Raw genomic sequence first — 27,584 nt, forward strand, 5'->3', positions numbered from 1 at the left:
TTCCTATGGACTCTGTCTATTCTTTACCTTTTTGCAAATGATACAGAATGCCAGGCGGCCAAGAAATTGAGGAAGATGAACGCTAATAAGGAAGTTGAATTGTAGATCTAGGCTTAACACGCGCAGCACAGCACGGATGAGGGGAAAGATAACCAGTCAGGACCATTACAATTTTTCTTTTCCCATTAGAAAATAATTCATGACCATTTAAGAAAATATGAAAAACAGGGGAAATTAGATAGAAGACAGTCATTTTTTCACAAAATGCATTTAAGAGAAAGCTCTGTTCAAACAAGTTGGGCTTCTTCTAGTCTTTTCAGAAACAAGTAACTTTAAAAATTGTTACTTGCTGTTCCTTTGACTTCTCTTGACTCTACTGCAAATTTTGTTTTTAAAACATTGAAGTTTATAAATTATGTCTAACCATTTATGGGAAGAGAGGAACCTGGGTAAATGCATAATAGCACTTAGCCCGTTCCCTGGAGCATGAGTCATGACTCATTCCTGGAAGAGCATATTCATCCCTGGAAAGCTCACGTAGGCCCCCCTGGTGACCTGGCCTGGGAGGAATCTGAGGTTTGGAGCTAAGTGACTTGCTCAAAATACACCAGCTTCCAACTCGGAGGCTAGAATCTGACCTCCTAACTTCCAGCCCAGGGAAGTTATCCTGCTAAATCCTAAATTTAGTACAATTTAGACATCTTACTAAATCCTGTTGTCGTCTTGAGACTTCCCTTCCCGAGTGAGTAGGCCTTTTGGGGGAACTCAGCTCTAAATCTGTTTAAGGTCGCTCCAGATCCGGGGCTATAGGGTTTCCCGCCTGGAACTAAAATTTAAGGGTGATCCTTAAGCACAAAGAAACTGTGAAGAAAACCCAAAAGTCCTTTCTCTGGGAAAAGCAACTCCTGAGTGGATAAATTGAACAGAAGTCTCAGGAAAATTAATTATCATGATCCCTGTTTCAGAGTGTCCTGGTGGGGGATCCAGTTGTTATTTCCCTGTGCAACACCTTTTTTTTTTTTTTAATTTTTAAATGAATCTTTTTATTTTGAAGTAATTATAGATTCAGTTGTTGTTGTGAGAAATAAAAAAGAGACATCATCTACTCTACTCAGTTCCCCCTAATGGTAACATCATATAAACTACAGTAAAATATAACAATCAATAATGACTGGCATTGATATAGCCAAGATAGAGAACATTTTCATCTTCCCTGTGCAGCATCTTATAACATATCTGGAGTTAGAAGTGTTAGGTTCAAAGTGTCCAGGACCCCGTAGGGGATGGGTAAGCTGGTGTTGGGTAGCACTTACACCTGGACAACAGTAACTTGAGACATCCGGACTCCAGGCACAGCTCTGTCTTTGAGACGCTAAAGGACAGGTCTTTGGGGTGGGACTCCCCCCACAAACAGGCAGACAGGACTTTGCACTTCCACATTCCAGCTTTTGTTTTTCTACTTTTAAATACCAAGGTTAACTCTGTTACCCCGCCTCTACCTTAAAGAAAAGAGTATTTGCAGTAGGATGTTTCTAGGCAACTTTATCCTCCTGGGAGTGGAGAGAGAGGTAGGTGGGGGCCAATTTGCTGGAAAATTACTGGAAGGAGGAGTTTGGGAGGAGGTGGTTTTCTGGAAACATTACCTCTATTTACTCGCCAATAGCAATTTAAGATCCAGTAGCCTTGTACCCATTTGGGTGACATTGGTGTTTTCTATTTCCATAATCTAGCACAGTACCAGGCATAAAGTAAGTACACAAAAAATGTTTGTTGAATGACTGAATGACTCATTTGATTGGGGTACATGAGATTTCTATTTCTATTTTTTCCAAGCATAACACTTGTTGGTGTGTTTTTTCATTACGTGATATACTTACTGGGGAACCATGAATTTTCATTTGTCTTGTCAAATCATTAGTATCCATAGATATCTTAGTTACACCTTTTAACTTTTTATTAAAGGGCAATGTTCATTTCTAACTTAATGATTTGAATTATGTTCTTCAGTTCCCTTCAGTCAAGGGGAAAATGTTTCTAGAATTTAATAAAGTACTTGGCACTCCTTGGTGTTTAAAATGTCCTTTATTTAATTAGTCACTCCTGGCAACATTCGTGTGAGATATGAACTTCATTTGATAATATGCAAAACTGAAAATGAAGCCCTGGACCAGCTAGGAAAGTGACGAGGATGTTCTGCAAGTAATTTCTATGAAAATCCATCTTCCGGAATGAAAGACAAATCTATTAAGTAAATTCAGGTTTTGCCAAACACAAAGCTGCTTTTCTATCCTCCTGACTTTTTCAACTTGGGCCTTTGGTAATCATCTCTGGGAAAGAAGGTCTTTCCCCATCCAGCGATGGGTCGGCCAAATAGAAAGTAGGCATCAGTGAGTTCCTTCTGGACTGTGGGCTTCAAGAAGAAATGGGGACACTGCTATCCAGCACCTGGAGACCCTAAAGATTCGGGGATCCGTTTCTTTGCCCTCTGTTCTGATTGAACAGTGTATCGTAGTCAGAAGGTGGGGCCTACAGTCTCGCAGCACGGAATTCTCAGTGATCAGAAGCTTCAGGTCTCCCTGGGGTGGGAACCCTTGCTGTAGCAGTGACCGTGAGTTCCTGTAATTTCCAAATCAAATCAAGGACTTTGTGAGGAATAGAGTAGAGGAAGGAAAGAGCAGGCGTTTAGAAAGATGAAGAGCCCAGTTGGCCACTGGGTTTGGACCCTTGTTTTAACTTTTCCCCACGACACCCAGCCTCTACAATCCAGCCACAACTCAAACCCGAGGTCTTTCTGTGCAGAGAGAAGTTAGACGGTTAAAACTTCTGAGGTTCTTGGGCTCAGCGCCTCCGTTAGCCTTTGGCATTGAACCCAAATGTTGTCAGGTATCTTTTCCAGGCAAATGCAGCTGGAAGGGGCTTTGGGGGTCAGACTCTAACCCAGAGGTGCTGTTCACCTGTCAGCTCTCTGCTTCAGCTTTGCGCTGCCCCAGCGATCTTTAATTAATCGACTGTTTGAAGAAGACCAACTTCTTCTTGCATTTTCCTGCAGTCCCCCTTCCAGTGACTTTATGTCCCCCCGAACTCTTTTCTTCCCCACAGCTTTCCCTCAAGATCTGAAATTCCCTCTGACATCTCAGGCCAGCCCCCAGCTGGGTGCTTTTTTGTATATTACTTCTGGAATCCTCTCAGCTCCACCAGGAGGTTGATGTTGGAAAATAACCCAGATGCAGAGGTGTGGGTGACCCTGCTGGAAGGAAGCCATCATTGAAGAACCCCCAGAAATGGCAGGGGGTGTTGTCTCAAATTTACCCCAGAGGAAGCTGTGAGGTGTGAGGTCTGATGACTGGTTCAAGAGCTCCAGGCTGTCAAGTGTGGCTTTGGCCCAACTGAAGACCTTCTGACCTACCGTCCAGGGTCTTCTGGGCTATTTTAAGCTCTGTTGCTTCCGGCTATTTCTTGTGGTTACCAAAAAAAAAAAAGAACAAAGAAAAAGAAACAAACAAACAAACAAAAAACCATTGATGAGGGTAAAACAGGGTACAGAATTTAGCAATAGTAAGTACATAGCTAAATAAAGAAAGAGAGGGACGAGAGCCTGGGCAGGGGAACAGCTGGCGGGGTCAGAAGACCGAACGTCACATGCACTCAAAGCCAGTTTGACCCAAGCGTCTCTCGCTCTGTGATCTCAGCAGGCTTTCGTGGACACTGAGAAACTTTCCATTAGGTTTCCCTGGTTTCTGACTTGGGCACAGAGGTGATGTCATGATGAAATGAACACGGGAAAAGCGCTTTGGGTACCCCGCGGCCCCAAGCAGAAGGAAGACGAGGAAGCTGCACTGTGGAAACGGGGCCCTTTTCTTTCGCTCCCTTTCTACAGTCAGCTGTCAGCATGAAACGCTAAGGGCAGTTTTCTTAGTGGAATACATATTAGTTTATGTCCTGGAGTGAGAATTTATAAGAATGTACGTTTTGTAGAAATAAGCAAGTACCGGTTGAACTCTGGGACTTCAGTGCACAGCCTACCATTTTCGGAGTGGCCAAGTCACAGGTCTGTACTGGTTCCCAACTTCTTTAGAACTCTAGCCTACCTGACCACTGCCTTCAACTTAAAGTTGGGGGCATCCGTTTTGATCTAATATTCAAGCGGGGATGAAGAATTGCTGTTCTCATCACCATCTTCTACTATTTCCCATACTAGAGAAATGATCAGTGGTATATTACAAAAGGGCCTCAGGAAAGCCAGGAGGGTCGGGAGAACCACGTTTCCCACGTGGTGGTTTCCCACGTGACCACGAAGAGCATAAACATCAGGTAGCACTCAGTAGATGCAAAGAGAAGATTGATTCTGATTCTTGTAAAAATGTCTAGCATTGTCAAAGGCAGAAGACCCTCGAAGCATGTCAGGTGAGGGACAGTGAAGGACACCACAGCAGTGAAGTCCTAACTTGCAAACGTTCTTTACCCTGTAACCGTAGGGTTGTAAATTCAGGGCAGAAAAGGCAAATTATTACAGATGCTTTTATGCATGAGATCTCTGGAGGGATGGAACCATGCCAAGAATGAAGAGACAGCCAAAATAAACAAAGGAAGAGCTGATGCAATTATCTGGATATATTAGGAGAAAAGGCTCTAAAAATGATTGGATTGGTTTAGACAAGCACACTGAGGCAAGGATGCCTTCGTTTATTCATCCCTATTGTTAATTTCACTTGATGTGGACAGTGGATGCCCAGAGGGCTATTAAAAATTAAAATTAGCAAAATTTTAGTCATCATTTCAGGAAAGATTGCTCTTTGTGGCTACTGTATTGAAGAAATGATTTGCTATAAAGAATTTTAAGTAGATACATGAAAGTTACGTAAACGATATTGGGGTTGATTGAGTCATTCACTTGGGGACATACAGACCAGACTGCATGCACCTGAATCGTGCAGTGGGGTCTGATTTCTAAAACAAGTACAGACTGACCCGCCAGTTCTGGAGAATTTCCCTGGGTCCTTTCTTATCATCATTTTCTCTGCTCCCGAAGCTTACCAAATGGAGTTGGCAACCACCTGGTTAACGCGTGAGCTTTCAGCTGAGGTGGGAAAACCACCAACAGCCAATGATAACTCCAGTCTTGCGTTCTAAGGGAAAGGTTGTTCAGATAACACCCAGTGGAAACTAAAAAGCACAGTGGAAAATGTTATGCTCTAGCAGTTAAGTGCAAAATGCAGGATGCAAACTTGCACCTCCTGTGTTTTTAGTAAAATCAAAATGTGTATGTCTAGAGACAAGAGGAAGATGCGAGTGCAGGATGTGAAAACACCATATGCACAAACTATCTGTAACATTACGCTGTCTTTATAATTAAGGTGTTATTGGAAAAATTAGGTACTTTGTCCACAGATCCACAGATACAAATATAGATCACAAATCACAAAATGGAAATCACAAATACAGGATTCCCACACTAATGTGATAAGGGAAATAGGGAAATGCAAACTAGAGCACTCGATCAGTAAGTATTTTTTTAAATTGAGGTACAGTCCATTTACAATGTGTTAGTTTCAGGTGTACAGCATAGTGATTCAGTTGTACATATAGATAGATTCCTTTTCGTATTCTTTTTCAATATGGGCTATTACAAGATACTGAATATAGCCCCCTGTGCTATACGGTAGGACCTCGTTGTTTATCTGTTTCATAGACAGTAGTTAGTATCCGCAGATCTCCAACTCCCAATTTATCCCTCCCCACCCCACTTTCCCCTCTGGTAACCATAAGTTTGTTTTCTATGTCTGTGAGTCTCTTTCTGTTTTGTAAATAACTTCATTTGTGTCTTTTTTTTTTTTTTTTTGATTCCACATATAAGTGATATATGGTATTTTTCTCTTTCTGGCTTAATTCACTTAGTAGGACAATCTCCTGTTCCATCCATGTTGCTGCAAATGGCTTTAATTTCATTCTTTCTATGGCTGAGCAGCATTCCATTGTGTAAATATACCACAAATTCTTGATCCAGTCATCTGTCGAAGGACATTTAGGCTGCTTCTATGTCTTAGCTATTGTAAATAGTGCTGCTGTGAACATTGGGGTGCGTGTATATTTTTGAATTAGAGTTTTCTCCAGATATATGCCCAGAAGTGGGATTGCTGGATCACAGGGTAAGTCTATATTCAGGTTTTTAAGGAATCTCTATACTGTTTTCCATAGTGGCTGCACCAGACTACATTCCCACCAACGGTGTAGAAAGGTTCCCTTTTCTCCACACCCTCTCCAGCGTTTATCATTTAGGAATTTTTCATGGTGGCCGTTCTGACTGGTGTGAGGTGGTACCTCCTTGTAGTTCTGCTTTGCATTTCTCTGATAATTAGCGATATCGATCAATAAGAGTTTGATTGCCTAATGTGTGCAGACAGTGGTGGGAGCGCAAATGAAACACCCCTTCTGCACGTGTGCACAACGTGCCTCCACCCCTGTGTGTCTAGTTACCAAATAAAACAAACTGATCCGTGTCATGAGACGTACAACCTAATTGGCAAGGGCTCTCAGAGGGAGGAGCAAGGGGAGGATACGGTTCTCCGGAAGAGGTGGTCATTGTGTCCTTTCCTTGATGTGCGAGCTGGGAGGAGGAACCTTTGTTTACTCCTGTCTCCCAGCCCCATTGCTGCGGGGCAGGCGATGAACTCTTGATATACTTCCTCATTTTATTCTCAGGACTGACCTATGAAGGTGGTAAAATTATTCTCTTCTTTCATAGAGAGGGAAACTCCTCTGGAAGGTTGCTACATCTGAATTGAAGAGCCTCTCTCCTTAAGTTCTAGAACATCCCAGACAGACAACTCCTCCCTCCTACCTCTCCAGGCATCAGGCTGGTCCCCTGTATCCTCCTTGGGCTTGGATAAAATAAACTTGACATCTCTAACTTCAGCTTTAGCCTCTATGCAATTTGGGGGTGATATTGGGCTGTTAGTTTTTTTTGGTTTGAGTTTCTTTCTTTTTTTTCTTAATTAGCCTTTATTCAGTAAGTTAGATGGTGAGGTAAGCTTGCTAATGTGCCTTTTTAAGGCCATTCCTTTTAGCAGATAAAATTATGTGCTGGAAAGAATCTGGCTCCATCGTCGGTCATATGCTGCACTTTATAGCATAGCCCGCCAATATGGACAGGGGGCGTGTGTGGAAAAAGACAGGGCTAAGCGATTAAATTTTAAGCACTAAATATTTATTGACAGAGTATCTCTCCAGGCGGTGTTCACATGCTTAGAACTGACGATTTTAACTTGGCAGTGCTGTTTAAGCAAACAAACTCGGTCAGTTGAACTCAATGATTAACAGGAAGCTGGGGAGCGGACACACTTGCCAACCTTTGAGCTGGGAGGAGAGGCTGGGGTTGAGGTCTCAGAGCGGTGATTTGCAGAGTGGTCACTTCACCCCTTGGGGATTTTCCTGCAGGGAAAAGTGGGTACACTGGAGTCAGAACTTCCCTGAAGCAACTTGTTTTTGTGTAGAAACAGATTGCAGGTTAGCAGGGGACTGAGCAAAGCAAATCCAAGGGAGTCACTTCAGAAATGTGTCAGAGAAAGGTGGAAATGCAACGCAGCAGCGAATGAGGACAGAAGGAAGACAGAAAAGGGACCAGCACGTCAACTTGGGGATCGCGGAAAAGCCAGTCAGAACTCCATCTACCAAGAAGATGACTGTGGACTCTGAAGAAAATGTAAGTTAAATATATCTACACTCTGATCAGATCTCAAGAGACATTTTACTCAACCCCTGGTTCTGAATAATGGGCTCTTGGAAGCACGGTCTTTTTTGTGTGTCTCTTGTCACTACCCTGGTTTTTGTATTTGTTTACAATAACGAGTTATGGGAGAATAAAGATTTTCTGAGAGCATCTCTGTCCAATGCTTCGCTATTAGCAAAAGCCTGTCATCAGATTGTTCAGGGGAAGGTTTTTTACCCCAGAGAGAATGCATTGAAAACTTCCCTCAGTGAACCTACCTGCTCTGAGTACATGGCTCAGAGTCACTATATAACAGAAACACTCTCTGAAGAGGAGGCTGCGTTCCCTTTGGCTTACATGATGACCATCCACGAAGACTTTGGCACTTTTGAGAGACTCTTCAGGGCAATTTACATGCCCCAAAATGTCTACTGTGTTCATGTGGATGAAAAGGCAAGAGATGCATTTAAAGATGCCGTGAAGCAATTACTGGGCTGCTTCCCAAATGCCTTTCTGGCTTCCAAGATGGAGCCAGTGGTCTACGGTGGGATTTCCAGGCTCCAGGCTGACCTGAACTGCCTGGAAGACCTGAGGGCCTCGGAGGTGCCCTGGAAGTACGCCATCAACACCTGCGGGCAAGATTTCCCCCTGAAAACCAACAGGGAAATCGTTCAGCATCTGAAAGGCTTTAAAGGGAAAAACATCACCCCAGGAGTGCTGCCTCCCGATCATGCAATTGGACGGACCAAATACGTCCACCAAGAACTATTAAGCAAAACAAATTCCTACGTGATTAAAACCTCAAAACTGAAAACTCCAGCCCCTCACAACATGACCATCTACTTTGGCTCTGCCTATGTGGCCCTCACAAGGGAATTCGCTAGCTTTGTCCTTCAAGACCAGCATGCACTTGACTTACTGTCCTGGTCCAAAGACACCTACAGCCCTGATGAACATTTCTGGGTCACACTCAATAGGATTCCGGGTATGTCTGTCTATTAACTTTTGTTTTTATGAATCAATATTGTGTGGTCAAACCGGAACAAACTGCTGAAAAACAGTAAATAATAATAATAATAACATTTTAAAGATCTTTACAGTTTCAAGTGTTAATTTAAAAAAATCTTGATAAATGACAAGACCCCACAGTATAGCACAGGGATCTATATTCAATATCTTGTAATAAATTATAATGGAAAAGAATCTGAAAAATAACATATATATAACTGAATCACTTTGCTGTATACCAGAAGCTAACACAACATTGTAAATTAACTATACTTCCGTTAAAAAAAATCTTTACAGCAGCTCTGCTCACAGAGTGGGTGATATAATTCATCTCCATTTTACAGATGAGGAAACTGAGGCATAATGGTCAGCAGGCAGAGGTCTGACTGTCTGACTTGATTTTGCTGATATACCAAGATGCCTTTCTGAGCCCATAGACCCACTGCAAATGGGGGCAAAGGATTGAGGGAGCAATGCAAAGGAAAGATTAAACCCAACTCTCCTTTAAATGTGATGGCATTTAAAACCAGGAATAAACATTATAAATTAAACTAAATTTGCATGGCAACTCAAACATTTTAATAATACTTTTGCCCCTGCTGAAGCTCCCATAGCTAAATTCACATCCTTTCAAAATGAGAGCAACTTTAGAATTTTTCATTTGCAAGTTCTTTCCTGGAGTGGAATCTGAAATTTAGAGCATCTTAAAGATGGCTAGACCAGTGCCTTCTTTTATGGACAATTAAACTTCAGTGTAGTTACATGATGTGTTCAAATTTCCCAACCAATAAGTAAATGTGCCAATTATCAACCAGGTCTCCTAAGCCTAAGGTTCAAGTTGACTTTTGATTAGGTCTCAGTTGTTCCTAAATTAATTTAATTCCACCTTTCCTTGGTCCAAGTTCCTAATGATTTGAATAATCTCAAATTGTTTACAGTGAACCAATTCAGTTCTGCTGGTTCAGTTCGAAATAAAAATTCAGATTCACAGTTCAAAGGGAAAGTAACTTGAATTAATGTGAGGATCAGGGTCATGGTTTCTTGACGTGAGTGGTTCAACCCTGGATGCATTTTACATTTGCCTAGAGCTTTTATAAATACATTTCCTGCATTCCTGGGTGGACCTAGCCTTCAGTACTCGTTCAACCTCCAGGAAATTCTCAGAAACAGCCAGGGCTGTGAACCATTGTGGATGCTTGCTTTTGATGTTGGAACACAAAGCTTCCTAGACTTAGAATGCTTTTGAAATCTGTGGTTTTCCCAGAGCAGGAAGGGGTAATGTTGTAGTGATGAAAGAAATCAGGGCTCAAGTACACGCTGTAAAGATTTTTTTTTTTCCTGTGGAACTGTAGCAACCAGAATAAGGGAAGTGAAAGCTCCAGTTCTGTCTGATGTGTTGCTTAAACCAAGTATGATGTAGACTGTTCAGGTCTGGGCACCAAACTTTACGGGGAGACATTGACAAAGCAGATTCCCAAGAGAGCAGCTAAGAAGGTTAAAAGGCCAGACCCCATTTTTTTTTTTCCCACATAATTAAAAGATCTGCTCATGAGAGAGAAGTTAGATCAACTCTGTAGTTTTAGAAGAAGAACCAGCGTCAGTGGCAGGAGACACAAGAACCCATCGATCTGGGATTAGAATGGGTAGCTTGCTCAGTGGTGAACAAGCCCAAGGGATGGGCAGGGGCAGAGGCAGAGGCTGGAGAAACACTGTAAACTAATTTATCAAGTGTTGGACAAGATGGCCTGCGCGTCTCTTCCACTCTGAGAGTCCACGATTCTAACTCATGATTCTAATCAGTTTATTGAGCAGACACTTGAGTTAACACCTTGGCTGCTCAACATGATTTACCTATCGGAACTGGATTTTTACACCTCTGGTAGAGATCAGCAGTGATAGGTCAGCGAAACAGTGGAAAAGAAATGGACTGCTCTGCGCATTTTAAAAAATTTAAGAGTGAGCCCTTGAAATGGTTTCTGTTATGTGTATGAAGGATCCTTACTAGAGGCTGGTGGCCCCTCACTGGCCCAGCCAGCTCTTGCAGGATCTGGGTCAGGCTTGAGTGTAGGGTTCGGTCCTGAGGAGGTGAGGGAGCTAGAAACTTAGGTGGCTGTCTGGTTTAACTGTTACTCCTGCTGTGTGAAAATCTGGGTCATTTCTGTTTTGAGAGTCCTTCTTAGTCGATGTCTGAGTTTGTTGGTTGTTTGTTTTGGACATTTTAAGATCGTTCTGGTCGACTGCAGTGACTGAGGGCTTACTGGAATTCTAAAAGCAGTAATGCTAATTCAAAAAGATACATGCACCCTTATGTTCATTTCTGCATTATTTATAATAGCCAAGATTTGGAAACAACCTAAATGTCCATCAATGGATGAATGGATAAAGAAGATGTGATATAGATATGGATATAGTGGAATATTACTCAGCCATAAAAAGGATGGAATCTTGCTATTTGTGACAACATAGTTGGACCGAGAGGGTACTATGCTAAGTGCAGTAAGCCAGACGTGGAAAGACAAATACCATATGATTTCACTTACATTGTGAAATTAAAAAAAACAAAACATGATAAAACAACCAAACAGAAAGAGAGTCATAGATACAGAGAACAAACAGGTGGTTGCCAGAGGGGAGGAGGGTGCAGAGAGAAGAGAAACAGGGAGATGAAGACATACAAACTTCCAGTTACAAAATAAACCAGTCATGACTATGAAATGTACAGTGTGAGGCATATATTCAGTGATACTATAACATCTTTGTATGGTGACAGATGGTACCTGTGGACTTATCATGGTGATTATTCTGAAATGTATAGAAATGTCGAATTGCTATGTTGTATAACAGGAAATAACAGTGTTGTAGATCAATTAAACTTTAAAAACAAACAAATTCATAGAAAAAGATCAGATTTGTAGTTGCCAGAGGTTAGAGGTGGAGGGTGAGGAGGGGGAAAATTGGATGAATGTGGTCAAAAGGTACAAACTTTCAGTTGTAAGGTAGATAAGTACTAGGGATGTAATGTACCTCATAATTAATATAATTAACACTGCTGTATGTAATACATGACCTTTTTTTAAATTGACGTACAGTCAGTTTACATGGTGTCAATTTCTGGTGCACAGCACAATGTCCCAGGAATGCATATACATACATATATTTGTTTTCATATTCTTTTTCATTAAAGGTTATTACAAGATATTGAACATAGTTCCCTGTGCTATACTGTAGAAACCTTTTATTTTATATGAATGTTAAGAGACTAAATCCTAAGAGTTCTCATCTCAAGGAAAAAAGTATTTTTTTTTCTTTTGTTTTTTATCTATGTGAGATAATGGACACTCACTGCGGTCATCATTTCATGATGTATGTAAGTCAAATCATTATGCTGTAGATCTTAAACTTATACAGGGCTGTATGTTAATTATGTCTCAATAAAGATTTTTTTAGGTATCAAATTAATATTTAAAAGCCATTAATTTCATGAAAATACTATTAATACTTAATATTCAGAAATAACATCTCTTCCTGTGGTGACCTGTCTTAATTTTATACTAAGGAAGCTAAAAGTGGATTGAAGAGAAAACAAAAAAATACTAGGAGTTGGGCCCCACTGAACTAGGATCAGTGGTCACCAATTAGAATGCATTTCAGGTTTATGCAACTGTAGTGTGTTTTGAACAATCTAAAAATCTGTTTACTCTGTGGAGTCAGACAGTGGCCTCCAATTTGCTGGTGGGATTTAAATGCAGATGAGTCCTGGCTCCGCCACCTACAGTCTGTGTGGTTCTGGGCAAAATGCCTAATTTCTCTGAGTCTGATTCTTCATCCAAATATCCCCTGTCGGACTGTGGGACAGATTAGGCTATATACACAAATTGTACCTGGTACGTTGTAGGAACTCATTAAATATTTAAAGAGAGGGGGAACAGATGAATTTCTTCAACGCTGATTTTTGAGGTTTTAATGTGATAATTCTAAAACTTGTGTGGGTGACCCCCCCCCCCCACCAAATAATGTGCTTTTGAAAGTGCGGGGGTGATTTTTTTTGCTAGAAACCGAGAATGTGGCCCACAGAGGTTTTCCCCTTGGCTGTTGCTTTTCTTAGAAACATCACACGCTTAGAATCTGAAGTGGCTGGTTTCTCTTTCCTCTTATTAGGAAGTAGGCTTCTGTGACGAGTGGCCGGCCTCTGACTCTGCCAAGCTTCTGTCCCTCTAGGTTGGTCTGAAGACAAATGGTCCCCAGGCCTTCGCTTGCACGGTCCCCTTGTTCCTAAATGCCCTTTATTTTTGCTGCTCATTCTGGCTTGCTCTCCAGGTCTCAGGGGGATGTCCCTCACTCCCTCACAGGAGCTTCCCCTCTCCTCCTGCACAGAAGCAGCCACTCTCCCCTCCCATGTTACTCCTGCTCCGGCCTAGTTGCCTCCCTCTCTGGGGTTCTAATCGAGGGTTGAGTGAGGAGCCAATAAATGGCAAAGAGCCTTATTCTGTTTCTCAACTACAATATTTTCTTCAAATGAAGGACATTCCCTTTCACTTTTGCAGAACGTTTATTTTGTTATTTTCCATTCTAATTCATCTTTTAAGCCATCCCTGGGGCAGGTGTCCTGCCCCACACTCTCTTTTCCAAAAGGCCAACATCCTTGCCGCCTCGGCTAAATCCATCAGAAAAGTCTGGCACAGTGGTGGGTCTGTGGGGGTCGGTAGACATCTGACTGCTAAGGTCACTAGACATTACCCTCTTTCCGCATTTGGAAGATTGCAGTTGTCCATTTTTGTTCAGGTCCAGAAAAGTGAAATCAAAAATTAAGGGAATTTGCCAGTCATTTTGACCCCGAGGGGCTTTGGTTTAAAAATATCCAGAAAATGCAGTCAAAGTGCTTTCTTCTGCTACCACTTGAATTCCTTGTGTAATTGCTAAGCCCCAAGCCGACCTCTCGGCCTTTGTGCTGGTTTTTGCCCTAGGCCTCTCTTTGCCTGGAGAAATTCTGATTATCTTTGAAGGCCCTGAGCTCTGTGAAATCACTGACCACTGACCACCCACCACGCCTGGGGCAGAGTTGATATTTGTCCTCTGGGCTCTTTTTTCCCCTCCCTGATAGCCCTTATCTTCTTGGGAGTTTGTCATTTCAGTATCTGTGGAAACGGACAGAATGCAGAATCCTGGAGTGTCCAGTGAGATTTCTATCTTTCCAGGCTGCAGCCCACACAGCGCTGGGTGTCAGGTGGAATTCAGTTCACCTGCATTGTTAGTGTAAAATAAACGTGGTGTTGCTTGCATGTGAACACGGAAGTTTTTGACTGTCTTAGTCACTGACAGCTTATAATCGACCCAGGGTTAGTCACTACAAAGCCTTTCTTGAAGGCCAGTGAATCACCATCACATGAGGTCGTCTCAGTGTCAGGCACTTGAAGAAACTGCCTTTTTCTCCCTAAGTTAACAGTTTTACTGAGGTATGCTTTACACATCAAAGAACGGAGGTTTGGGAAGGGATAGACGGGATTTCAAAACTTTGGAGCAGATAAGCAAGATTATACTGTACAGCACAGGGAAATATACACAAGATCTTACGGTAGCTCACAGAGAAAAAAATGTGACAATGAATATATATGTTCACGTATAACTGAAAAATTGTGCTCTACACTGGAATTTGACACAACATTGTAAAATGATTATAAATCAATAAAAAATGTTTAAAAAAAAAGAACGGAGGTTTGTAATTCAGGTACATGATTCACATAACCGTAAAATTTGCTCATTTCAAGTCAGCGATTTGATGATTTTTAGTATATTTACAGGTGTGCCACCATGACCCCAATTTAATTGAGAATATTTTAATCACCTTTCAAAGAAACCTCATGTCCACTTACTGCCACGCTCCATTTCCACACCCGACCCTTCGATTTCTGTCTGGATTTGCCTTTTCTGGACGTTTTGTATAAATCAAGCTGGATGTATTTCTTCATGTTTGGGTCTTTCTACTGAATGTGATAGTTTGAAGTTCATCCATGTTGGACCGTGAATCAGAACTTCACTCCTTTAGATGGGTGACTACTATTCCATTGTGTGGATATACCACATTTTGTCTATCCATTCATCCACTGATAGACATTTGAGTTGCTTCTACTTCTTGGCCATTAGGAATAATGCTGCTATGAACTTTCCGGGGCAAGTCCTTGTATAAACACATTTTCATTTTTCCAGGGTAGATTCTAAAAGTGAAACTGCTGGTGTCTGTTAACTCTATGTTTAACATTTTGAGGAACTGCCGAGCTGGTTTCCAAAGCAGTTGCAACATTTTGCGTTCCCATCAGCAGTGTGTGAAGGTTCCAGTTTCTTCACATCATTGTCTGTCTTTAATTTCACGCATTCCGGTGGGCGTGCAGTGGTATTGCCTGTAGTTTGACTTGCGTTTCCCTAATGAGCAATGATGTTGAACATCTTCTCATGTGCTTGTTGGCCTTTGGTCTGTCTTCTTAGAAGAGGACTAAGTGCCTTTTGGACATTGTTTCTTTCAGTCTCGGTGTTGTTTTGATCCCTGTTTTATAGATGAGGAAACCGAGGTGTGGAGAGTTTGTGTTACTTTCCCAAGGACACTCAGCTCTTAAGTGCCAAAGTCAAGACACTTAAATTTGTTTCGAAGATGGGGTAGATTAAAAGATGAAATTGCCCAACATTCACATTTCAGGTCCAAAATGTTAATTCAGGTTTCTACTTCCTGAATCATATGACTAAGCAATTAGCTAAGACTCACTTAAAAAATAAAGCAACCCATTTATTTTGTTTGTTTGTTTCTCTGTTTTATTTTATTTATTTTAATGCCCTTTTTATTTTTTATTTTTAAAATGAATTTTTAATACTATTTTTAAATTAAATTACATTAAATCAAAGTAAAAATTTACTTTCCATTTACACTTATTGCAAACTACTGGCTATAGTCCCCGTGTTGTACCATCCATCCCTGACCCTATTTTACACCCAGTAGTTTGTACCTTCCACCCCCATTCCCTCCCCCACTGGTGACTGCTAGTTTGTCCTCTATATCTGTGAGCATTAAAACAACCCATTTAATTGAGACACTGTAGTTACTAACATGCACTAACATGTAGTTACTAAGATTTGACCCCTTTTCTGTGGTTTTATGCAAACCGTAATTCCTACTCCTTTTAAAAACCAAATGCCTGGGGTTAACAGATACACACTACTATATATAAAACAGATAAACAAGGACCTACTATATAGCACAGGGAATATATTCAATTTCACATATAACCTATAATGGAAAAAAATCTGGAAACATATGTATATATATGTATGTATATGAATAACTGAATCGCTTTGCTGCACACCTGGAAATAACATTGTAAATCAATTTCATGTCAATAAAATATAAATTTTTTTTTAATTTTTAAAAAGAATCAAATGGCTACAATTCCCTCCTGCCTAACAAAAACCTTATTTGCTATCTCTAGTCTCTGGCCTTTCTGCCAGCTCTTTAACAGTGAGATGAAGGGGTTTATGCTGGAGTCCTAGTTAGGGTTTTGTGGCTTTTTCTTTTTGTTTCTTCCATTTCACAAGAGAAGCCCTTGGCAGTGGTCTCCATTTGCGTGTGTGTGCATTGGTCTGTGCTAGCTATATTTGACCACCTAGAAACTTAGAGGGGGTGGGTGTTTAAATCTACACCTCTTTGCTGCTTCAACACCTCTTCTTGTGTTATCCAGCTCAACACATTCAGGGCTGCATCTGACAGAGTTTCGTAACCATTTGTTTTTTTCCTCCAAGGATTCATAAATGTATCTCTCTAGTTTTCTCCTTATTAGGAATGAAGTGAACTTCAAATTCCTATAATCTCTGCAATCTTAACTAGCCTCCTTCTAGCCGGGGTGAAAAATCATAACAATTTTTACGGAAAGTAAATCAGGTCCCCCCCCCCCACCGCCACCGCCCCGCTTCCCGGTAGAATTTTCCATGCAAATGCTGAGCTGTATGCAGCTGTGTTTAGCTGCTCTTTGCGACTTGACAGGGCTCAGTTCTGCTCTGTGAGACGCCAAAGGCTTCAGTCTTACGAATCAGGCAAAAGCTGAGTGTAGGGTGGGTTTAAGGCTTTCTTTGCTTCCTAGCTTCAAAACCATAAAAGGGAAGGTTAAGATAGGAGGGGAAATGAAATTAAGGACAAAGCAGGATTGGGAATAAAATTAATGGCAACAATAGGTCACTACTGGCAAGAGATGGAGCCTGAGAATAGAAACCTGAAGTCGTTCTGCAGGTCATGGAGCCCGGAACAGCCTTGCACAGCCTCCTTCTGGGCACAGCTGGAAATGGCTCCATCTTTTCCCAAAGCGTGTGGAGTGCTTCTAGCTCAGTTCCCCAACTGTTCCCTGTAGTGGCAGCCTCCTGGAGACCAGTGACCTTCTGAGTTGAGACTCAGAGTTTCCTCAGTGGGTACCTTGGGGGAGGTGGAAGGACAGCCCCTAACACCAGCTATCCGGTGTCATTCACACTTTCTGGTACCCCGTTTTAACATACGTTGTCCTTGTCAGCGCAGGTGGCCCCTCCATCCTTATCCAGTTTAGATGACACGTGCTTTAAAGGCTGGCAGTCAGTTCTGTGTTGATGAGCGCAAAACGTTTTTGAATTAAGTGTTGACCTCCTGCTCTGTTTTCTCCTGGCTCCTTTTCTGCTGGGTGTCGTTCCCTGGTAGGAAGGAAAAGTGGTCAGGTCGTGGCCAAGGGTGGTTAATGTTGGGAGGCAGAGTGGAAACACCCTTGGTCTGCTTAAGGAAGAAATTATGTGGGCTCTGGTATGCGGTACTGCAGAGCAGTTGATCATCAGTGATAACCATACAAACCAGTTATTCCAGAAAGACACCTGATCCCCACTCACCTGGAAGACTCCTCTGGAAGAGTATTTCTAGGTGAAGGACTTTGACTCATTCTATTCATTCATTCATTCATTCATTCATTTCTGGTGAGATATTATATAACATAGAAAAGGGCACATATCATTAGGGCTCAGGCTGATGCAGGGCACGGGACTGCCCCCACAGCAAGGCACACAGCATGAGCGACACCCCAGTCACCACCCTGATGTCTGACAGCAGAGATGCTTTTACCTGCTTTTGTCCTTTATGGAAATAGAAACACACGGCAAGCGCTTTTTCTGTCTGCCCTTGTTGGCTCAGGGTTATGTTTGCGAGAGTCCCTCTTGCTGTCGCTGCGGGTAGCTCTACGGATTCAGTCTCACGGCTCTGGGAGGTGCGGGTGGGCGGAGACGATTCTGTCCCCCAGGGAACACCTGGCGATATCTGGAGGCGTTTTTTGGTTTTCACAGCTTGGGGAGGGGGAAGGGCAGGGGGTGATAGTGGCAACTGGTGGGTAGAGACCAGGGATGCTGCTGCAGATACTGCTGGGCACGGGACAGCCCCCATGGCAAGGCACAATGGGGCCAAGTGCCAAGAGCGCCAAGGTTGAGAAACACTGCTATGTAACTATACAACTGTGGTTATACACTATCACCAAATAGCTATATAATTATAACAACTCTAACTATAACCATTTAACTAACTATATAACAGCCAACTGTGGGTGGGCATTTGGGTCCGTTATAAACATGGCGGCAGTGAACGTTGAGCTGTGTGTCCTTGGATGAACTTGGACACGTTTCTGTTGTGTAAATACCTGGGAATGGAATTGCTGGGTCAGAGGATATGTCTGTGCTCACCCTGAACAGACATTGCCAGTTGTCCATCGTTGTCCCAATTCACGTGTCCAACGGCAGTGCATGAGTGGTCCGGTTGCTCTGCCTCTGCCCCAGTGTTGGGTATCTTCTGACTCTTGTTCATTTTTAGAAAAATTTTTGTATCCTTCTACAGCCTCCCCCATGGCAGCTTATCACACTAGATACTCAAAGCATCGTTGTTTGTCGGTAAATAATAGTAATCTATATTTTGTGGAAGACTGGGATTACGCACAGGTGTGCTTGCTGTGTACAGTAAATTCGAGCATGCATTTGCAGCAGGATGATTTGCGACTAGGGTTTGTCTTATGTAAATAATAGCAACTTAGCACCTTTCTGTATATCCATTTTCTTTCACTCTTCCTAAAAGTACCAATTATCTTTCCATTGTAAATTTTATTGAAGGGATCAGATTATCCACCGTTTGAATTCATGCTTATTAAGTATTTCCAAATTATACAATATTGTTTATCCCGCAACATAGGCTGTTTTGTTTACAGTATATTTCTTACTTAGTCTTAGGAAAATAGGTCAGGGGGAGGCAGGTCACTGAGGAAAAAGAAATCATTGAATTTTGGCATCTGATCCATTATTTCTCAAACTTTGGTCTCAAGACCTTGTTAGAAATGCAAATGATTAAATTCCACCTGAAACTAACTGACTTCTTGGGGTGGGGGACCCTGCAACCTGTATTTTAACAGCCCTTCCATGTAGAGATGTTAAACAGAAGTTTGCAGACTTTTGATCTAAACTCTCCTCAACCTCAAGCCACAGGCACACCTAGTTTGGCTGAATCCTTTCTGGAAACAAGTATTTTGGTAAAACCATGAGTCAGTTCTTCCTCTAAAGTTAAGCAGTTAATTTCCACAAGCAAATTCAGTGGTGAGTTTCACCCTGAACTGTTTATTGGCTGTGACCTATTTGGGATCATTTTTCATTTTCTAAGTCCCCCAATAACAGGCTCTTCGTAGCATTAACTGCTACATTTCTGCTACCAGAAGATTGCGTCCTGTCTGCACACACTTTGACATTTGCCTATGGGAATTTGTGTGTGGTGTCTTTTGCAAATATTTGCTTAGCATCCAGGAAGTGATGCCTTTGCTACATCAAAATCAGATGCAGATTCCTGCAGCTCACACTACCATGGTATGACCTAGTATGGATGCCTTCTGAACCTGCCACCTAGGTTCTTGAAAAGTCTGGGTATTAAACTTCTTCCCCGCTCTGAGACAAGGGTTTGAAATCACGCTTTGGGTTCTGTGATCTAGACAACAACTTCTGTGCTGCTAATTAGATGAGCGGTGTAGAAAGGAAAATGATTGAGTCCCAGGAGAAGGTGGATCTTCCCCAGCGAACCCCACTGGAGGACTTCTGAGTTATGGGAGAACTGTTTTTTTAGTTAAAGATGTGCTTTGGAAATGTCTACATTCTTCTTCGCTTTAGCATTATGATCATTTTAAGAAAAATATACATACATACATAAATACACAGATCGATAGATCGATCGATAGACAAAAGGTTTCGTTTACAAACCATCTGGACACCCGCAGCAGAATTAATTGGCTGTACAAAGTGAACTGGATTGTCACCATTCTCTGCTTTCTCATGAAATACTCTAAGTTCCAAGGGGGAAAAATAAATCCCTACATTTGATAATTAAGAATGAATCCCTGAGTCATTTGACCTGCTTCAGTAACAGCACAAACCACACAAAAATGACCTTCCAAAGAACAGCAACCTGCAAGACCAAGGACCTCACTTACCTAATCTTTTCTGCCTTACACCTCTCAATGACACGCCAACAAACCTTATCAGACCCAGCCCTCTCGGTGCCCTTTCCCTGTTACATAACATAATAAATCCAGCAGTTTTGCTCAAGCCTGTGTCCCCTCAATTTCTTTCTCCACTACAGGATAGCAGTTAATTGAGAACGGAAAAACAAGTCCCAGAACAATTATGAAAGTATAATGGCGTTTGCATAAGTACATGCAATTAAACCAGGGGAAGATGCGCGAGGATGTGGGGCTATAACTTGGTGCTGCTGCGGTTACATTTACAGTTAGGTCTCCATACAGGCGTGGGCTGAGAGGCAAGAGAAAAAAGTACTGTTTGTCTGGTAAAATCACACCTCCGGGTAACTAGATATTGGCTTTAAAGAAAAAAATCGTGATGGCTCTCCTAGTCTTTGCTCTTCTAACATATAAATTAAAACAGTGGGCAAAACATGGGTTTCAACATTCCTTCTTCCATAGCTGAAAATGGTTTCTACCTTTAAAGGTGGAAATGTGGCTAGAACTCAGGTTCCCTGGGTTTTGCACTGTTCTCCATTAGTAATCATGGGGGTTAATGGATAACCCTTCCTTGACATAAAAGAGAAAGCACATCTTATGTGTTTAATGTGATTAAAATGTTGTGGGGTGTTTTGTGTTTTGTTTTGGTTTGGTTCAGTGTCATTTAATCTGTCTGGTCAACCCATCTGATCATAGTTTTTGTTGAAACTGATCAGAAGAAAAGATACCTGTTGCTCTGTTCCCAATTCTAGTTAAAAGAACATTTACTCAGGAGCACCTGGAACCATGGAGGATGTAGACACATTCATTTACTAACTCAATACATATAAACAGGTAAATAATGCCCCCAAATGCCTGTGTCTCATCTGGATAAACAGGTCACAAGGCCTGTTGGGAAGGAAAGGGGCCAGGTAATGGCCTTCCCCTATTACAACAAGCAGTTTTTATTTTTAAATTTTTTTGGTGGGGGGAGGTAATTAGGTTTACTTACTTATTCTTAGAGGAGGCACTGGGGATAGAACCCAGAACCTCATGCATACTAAGCAAACACTCTACCACTTCTGCTATAACCCACCCCACCAACAAGTGGTTTTTTTAAAAAAAGCTCTCTTGTAGGGATTGTTTAATACCGAAGGACAGCCAAAAGGACAACAGGAAAAAGCTCTGTTTTCAACACTCAGACAATGCAGTTTTAAATAACAGATTGACTCCAGAAGTATGATGCAAGTTCCTAATTTAGCTACTGTCTGTATTTCTCAATATAGTAACATTCATGTTTCTCCTCCGTATGTATAAATCTGAACCCCGGGTTGTTGGCCAGTTGGAAATAAAAGCGTAAATAGACTCTGCTGGCCTGATTAAGTCATGTAGTGGAACGCTTTGTCAAACTGCAAGTATTTAAAATATTTTAATATTCATTCTAAGCCAAAAAGCTTTGGCCAAACTAGATCCTGAAATTACTCTCTGTTGTTTTGAAATAGGAGATACAATCACCTGATGTTTAAACGTATTATTTGGGGGAATCCAAAAAAAAAAAAAAAAAAAAAAAAAAGAAGGTTGGGATTGAATTTTCCGTTGTCATGAATTTTAAGTCATTTTCAGCGGGGAGGGTATAGCTCAGTGGTAGAGCGCATGCTCAGCACGCACAAGGTCCTGGGTTCAATCCCCTGGACCTCCATATAAAGAAATAAAACTTTTTTAAAGGTGAAGAAAAATGAGAAGATATGCAATAGTCACCTTGATGTTTTAGAACGCATTGTAAAAAAAGTACGTTGACCTGTATTTTAAAAAGAGCTAGTGGAAAAGTGAAAGGTGAAAGATGAGAACCTTCTAAGTAAAAGAGTTTGAAGCACTTCAGCCAAAACACTGCTATTTACAAATAGGGGGAAACAGCGTTTGTTTCCTCGGTGGTTCGATGAACTTAACTGAGCAGGTAGACAGCACTTCTCTGAGTATCAGATGATGTTCTCTGGGTGGTTAAAACCTGAGTGCCCTTTAGGTCCCCTGATCTGAGCATCATTTGTGCCACGATTCAAGTGCTTTCTGGTGAAGATTTAAGGTCCCATCTAAATCAGGGGATGTAGCTCGGGATTTGCTCATTCGACCTCAGCATCCTATGACAAGCAGCACAGTGGACGCTGGAAGTGGGAGGAGACGGGCTGCCCCCAACCTCAAAGTCACAGGACCAAGAGCCCTGCAATTTCGGATCCCCAAGGACTGAAACTCCTGTGAGCTCTTCTTTTAGAAAAGGGTGGGGCGGGGCCAGAAAGCATTACAAAAGAGCCAGATGACTGAGGGTCTCTTTTCTTTTCGATCTTGTCACTTCGGTCATTTTTTTCCATCAAAGCGGCATATTTGAGAATGGAGGCTACATGATACCCAGTGGAATGTACTGGAAGAGTCGGGGACCAGGCTGTGGATCCCTGCCATCAGCAACAGGAGGGGATGGCTAGCAGGAAACAGGCACGCCTGCCTGAACACATCATTTCAACTTTGGCTTTTACTGCACTAATTCCCCGAATGACAATAACAAGGGGCGAGGGGGCAGGGGCGGGGGTGGGGGGAACCTCAGGAAATGAAAGAAAAGAGAGTTGAGAAACTAAATCGGCAGGGGAAACGGAATGAGCAGGGTTTTAGTGACACAGCTAGCCGATGCAAGCAGGGAGCCAGAGGGAGGGGAAAAGGCTGGGCTTAAGCAACCTGCTACTGGGATTTAGACAAAGGCGGTTTGAGAGAGGCAAAGGACGAGGCGGAATCAGTTGCTAATATCAGCGCAGGGAGAGAGCCAGCAGCTGGACTCCCAGGATGAAACCGAATAAATTCACAGCGTCTCCTCCAGGGCAGGAATGACTGGAGTACGTACCAAAGTAAGAACTCAGAGGAACAAGTAAGTTTGGGAAAGGACTTACAGATTTTGACGGTCTTTGCAATCCTGCTCCTCTTGGAGGCATGCCTTCATTGATGCGTTCCCTCTTTATAGTTTCTGTCTCTTGCGTCATCATTTTTATCGTGTTCTATGTGCTTGGTTTTGGGGGAGAGCAAAGCTTCCAGAGGTTAAATAGCTCAGACACTTTGATGCTGACTCAAGTTTGCGCATCGTTTATCAAAGGCAAAACACCCTTCCTCTGGAGAAACAAACTGATGATACACGAGAAGTCCTCTTGCAAGGAATACCTGACCCAAAGCCACTACATCATGGCCCCCTTATCGAAAGAAGAAGCTGACTTTCCTTTGGCATACATTATGGTCATCCATCATAATTTCGATACCTTTGCAAGGCTCTTCAGGGCAATTTACATGCCTCAGAATGTTTACTGTGTTCATGTGGATGAGAAAGCGACAGTTGAATTTAAAGATGCAGTGGAGCAATTACTGGGCTGCTTCCCAAATGCTTTTTTGGCTTCCAAGATGGAGCCAGTGGTCTATGGTGGGATTTCCAGGCTCCAGGCTGACCTGAACTGCATCAAAGATCTTACAGCCTTAGAGGTGCCCTGGAAGTACGCCATCAACACCTGCGGGCAGGATTTCCCCCTGAAAACCAACAGGGAAATTGTTCAGTATCTGAAAGGCTTTAAAGGGAAAAACATCACCCCAGGGGTGCTGCCCCCAGCCCACGCTATTGGACGGACCAAGTATGTCCACCGAGAGCACCTGGGCAAAGAGCTTTCCTACGTGATAAGAACCACAACACTGAAACCACCTCCTCCCCATAATCTCACCATCTACTTTGGCTCTGCCTACGTTGCTCTGTCAAGAGCGTTTACCAGCTTTGTTCTCCACGACCCCCGGGCTGCTGACTTGCTCCAGTGGTCCAAAGACACCTTCAGTCCCGATGAACATTTCTGGGTGACACTCAATAGGATTCCAGGTAGGTGAGATTTCATGTTTCACATGAAGGCAATGTGCTGTCTTGGAACAGGCTTTTCGAGAGCCTGCTCGTTTTTATGAGAAGTAGAAGATGAAAACTGAAGTGTATGGTTTTCACCCTCATCCTTTCTAAACTCTAAACACCTAAAGAATGATGTTCTTTAGGCGATAGGGAATAAAATAGTCTAGCAAAGCCAAGAACACCCTTCCGTGGCATGGCTTTACAGTTCATCGTGTTCTTTTGCACTCATCATCTTATTAAAGTTTTACCACAGTGGGGATTATTGTTCTCGGTCCCCACTGGTGTTCTTTCTTTGCCCCTAACTTGTCACACTTATGGTAACCCCAGGGCCTTTGCCTGGGCTGCTCTGCTGTCTACTCCCAGACCTCCACAGGCTCCCTCTTAGCAGCCAGATGTCATCAACCCAGAGAAGCCAAGCTGACCACCCGACCCTTTGCCTTCAAAAAGTTTATCCCCTTCTGGAATTATCACCCTTACTTATTTGCCTGGGTTTGTTTTTGGCCTTCTCTGCATTAGCTCCATGAAGTTGGGTCATTTTTCTACCTTGTTAACAGCTGTATCCTCCAGGCATAGAACACATAGTAAATGCTCAATAAATACATATTAGGAGAATGAATGAATGAATGGGAAAGCAGGAGGCTTTACTATGACACCACAGCTGTCTCCCTAAGACCCCGTGAGCGAAGAAATATTTGGACTCATGTATGTCCCTATGTCATAGGTGAAGAGTTTTCAAAATATACATATATTTTTTAGTTCAGATAAACAATGAGATTCCAGAAGACCCTCCTTTCTTTCTCATCAAGACTGTTCTACCTTTACTAATGGACCAGATCAATTATTTTTAAAACTATACAAAACATGATAGGATTTCTTCTGAAGGAAACAGCATGCTTTGGACTCAATGAAAAATACAAAATGGATCTCTGACGAACTCTACAGCATTATTACAGCAAGAGAAAAGCCATCATTGTTCTGGGTTTTGGGGGGCTGCCAAGTTGGAAACATGGGTAGGTGCTCTCAGGCTGCAGGGCAGGGCCTGCTGGGCGGTAAACATGCCAGCATTCTCTGGAAAATACCGTGTTTGGTCTCTGAATCCCGGAGTGACTGGCCGAGTGAACCAGGCTCGCTCTCAGTACCGTACACTTGCTCTTTCCTGACCTCTCCCTTCCTCCCGCCACCATCTTTTCACCTTTTATCTGTTGTTTCCATCGCTGGCATCTCATTGGAGAGCGTTAGTTGCTTAGATGATGTTCATATTTAAATATGTATTCCCTGTCTATTTGCACGATTCCCTTGAGATTTATAAAGGTCCTAGCCACGTGGTTCCACAGAGATCGTATTGAGATGAAGGCGCTTCTCAACTCTGCAAAAGCCTGAATTGTCATTTCTTAAAAAAAGAAAAACCTGGGTTTGGGTTAGTGTTAATTGTCTATGGCCACTTTGCAGAAGGATGGTCAGCCTTATCAATGGCAAATCAATTTAAGAAAATCAAGGGAAAAAGAACTTTTACTTCCTTTTTTTTTTTTTCTTTTCTTAGCCCCTTTCTCCTTTCCAGCCCTAATCACACAGACAAGGTGGGAAAACCAAGAATGGTATCTAGACAGACACAGGCAAGAAGACCTTTTTTGCTGCAGGTTTGTGGGGCGACTTGCTGGTCTCTGCCCTCTCACAGTGACAGCATGACCCCGTATCAGTCGCCTCTTGGGCGCTCCCATCTCCCCAGCTACAAAATGAGCCCCCAGGTAGGCAAGACCCTTTATGTCCCTACCTCTGCCTTTCTTTGCAGAAGACACAAGGTCCAGAACCACATAAACACCTAGCACGCGGCTGTCGAGAATTTGTAGAAATGCTGTTGGGTGAGTCTGGACTCTGTCAGCCTTGTTGCCTCTTAGCCTTGGTGAGTGAATTTCATTTCCCTTGTGGGAAATTGGCAGTAAGAGCTCCGCTCAGAGAGGCTCCGTGGTCTGATTCTGCAAAGGATGTTTTTTTCAGAATAGCATGACATTTCCTGGGGTGCTGCCTCCTTCCTCTCAAACTGCGGAAGGCATCCTGGTTCAGGGAGAAAGCAGAAGGATATCCTGCTGGTAGGTGGGGACTTCTTGAATTACAAGTGATTTAAAGAAAACAAACCATCAGATGCTAGAGTGGTCAAACTCCCCATTTTCCATCACACACTCCAATAACTCCAGCGGTTTTGCACGTGAGTTTTCTTTGTGAGGTAAGATTTGGTGGGTGAATCTGGTTCTTTATTATCAGACAGCCTTTCACCATATCGGGTCTTCTATTTTCAGTGTCATGTTTTAAGTAGGGGAAGTCCTTCGGTAAACACAGCATAAACAGCTTTTTTTGCAAATGTGCAAGTTCAGGTCGGGCTGTTCCTTTCCTCCCTCAAAGTTTCCTTCTCTCTGTATCCTAAACATCCTAAATTCAAGTGTCTGTGCTAGAAAGGCGCTGCACAGGCATATCAGGCTCCCTGAAACACCCACGAGAGGACTAGGACCACGGAAATGGTTAATACCCTTTACTAGGTGATATCAGAAAACAAAAAGAGACTTGTTTAAAACTCAAGGGAAAGTATATTCATAGAGGTAGGACTAAATCACATATCTTCACACTGCTTAAAAACTTTTTCTTTTTTCATGTTGCCTTTCTATGGAGAAAACAACTTCTCTCTTGGTTTTCCATGCTTAGGTTTTTTTTCCCCAAACTGCGCTGGACAGGGCCAACAAGAGTAGTTCCATGGGGGCCCCAGTCTCACTTCTTTTTTTCAGGGGAAGCCAGAAGGGGTGGCCATCATTCCATCCTGTGTGGCTGGTGTACCAGACAGATGGTCTAGATTTCTCCCTGGGCCATCGTCTCAAAGGAAACCCTCCAGGAGCAGAGCTTTCCCTGACTCACGCTACAGAGCATGAGGCTCTGAGGGCAGGCGCTCACCTTGAATTCTGGCGCATGTTGCTACTTCCTGGCATCTCCAATCCTTGCCGTCACTGCTAGATGTCACCTTTAAGAGAATCCATTTCCTCTCGCTTTTCTGGTTATTCCCAGAGCATTTTCTTTGGCTCACCTGTCCCAGGGTGGAGTGCCAGAGGCCTTTTAGATATGTTGCTTTAAGTTTTGTGTAGTTGTGTAGTATCTGCAAAAGCTGCCGCTGGTTTGGTTCCTTCACAGTCCATTCCTGGGGCTACCTTGTCTTCTGGCCCCACTTCACAAGGAAGGGGGGCGTCTATCCTTAATGAAAAGGCAAAACTGCTCTGTGCTGTGGCTTCAGCCACATTTTTTTTTCCCCCTCACACCCTGAGCTTGGTCTTTTGGGTTTCTGCTCCTGTGTTCCTCTGACCTTTCTCATGCTATGATGTTTTTCTTCCATAAGAATGTTTTCATTTGCCTCTTCCCTTTTTCCATTTTGTATACTTTTTTTTTTCAGAACCCCTTTGTCAAATAAATTAGGTCAACC

The 27,584-nt window shown here is 42.6% G+C and overlaps 1 protein-coding gene and 1 long non-coding RNA gene across 7 annotated transcripts in view; one reads left to right on the forward strand and one right to left on the reverse strand.

Moving 5' to 3' along the window:
- The window catches only part of GCNT2 (glucosaminyl (N-acetyl) transferase 2 (I blood group)), a 112,203-nt gene that overhangs the window by 32,517 nt on the left and 52,102 nt on the right, over positions 1-27,584 (forward strand). The window contains exon 1 of one of the 5 annotated variants that reach the window (XM_010945734.3): positions 7,167-8,690. The exons of 3 other annotated variants lie outside the window; for them this stretch is intronic. In XM_010945734.3, coding sequence (XP_010944036.2) covers positions 7,769-8,690 — 922 coding nt within the window. In that variant the 5' untranslated portion in view covers positions 7,167-7,768. Of the gene's footprint in view, positions 1-7,166; positions 8,691-19,051; positions 24,107-27,584 lie in introns of those variants that run through there. One more of the 5 variants, XM_045509608.2, reaches the window with a different exon arrangement.
- On the reverse strand, positions 14,375-26,894 carry LOC141574197 (uncharacterized). 2 transcript variants are annotated; one of them, XR_012500954.1, is made up of 3 exons: positions 25,320-26,894; positions 23,148-23,769; positions 14,375-17,407 (listed from the first exon to the last, which is right to left on the reverse strand). It is a non-coding gene; the product is annotated as an uncharacterized LOC141574197 (long non-coding RNA). The 2 variants fall into 2 exon arrangements; XR_012500953.1 differs by having other exon boundaries at positions 24,003-26,894.

The sequence above is a fragment of the Camelus bactrianus genome, chromosome 20 (assembly GCF_048773025.1).
Source record: "Camelus bactrianus isolate YW-2024 breed Bactrian camel chromosome 20, ASM4877302v1, whole genome shotgun sequence".
Lineage (NCBI taxonomy): Eukaryota > Metazoa > Chordata > Mammalia > Artiodactyla > Camelidae > Camelus > Camelus bactrianus.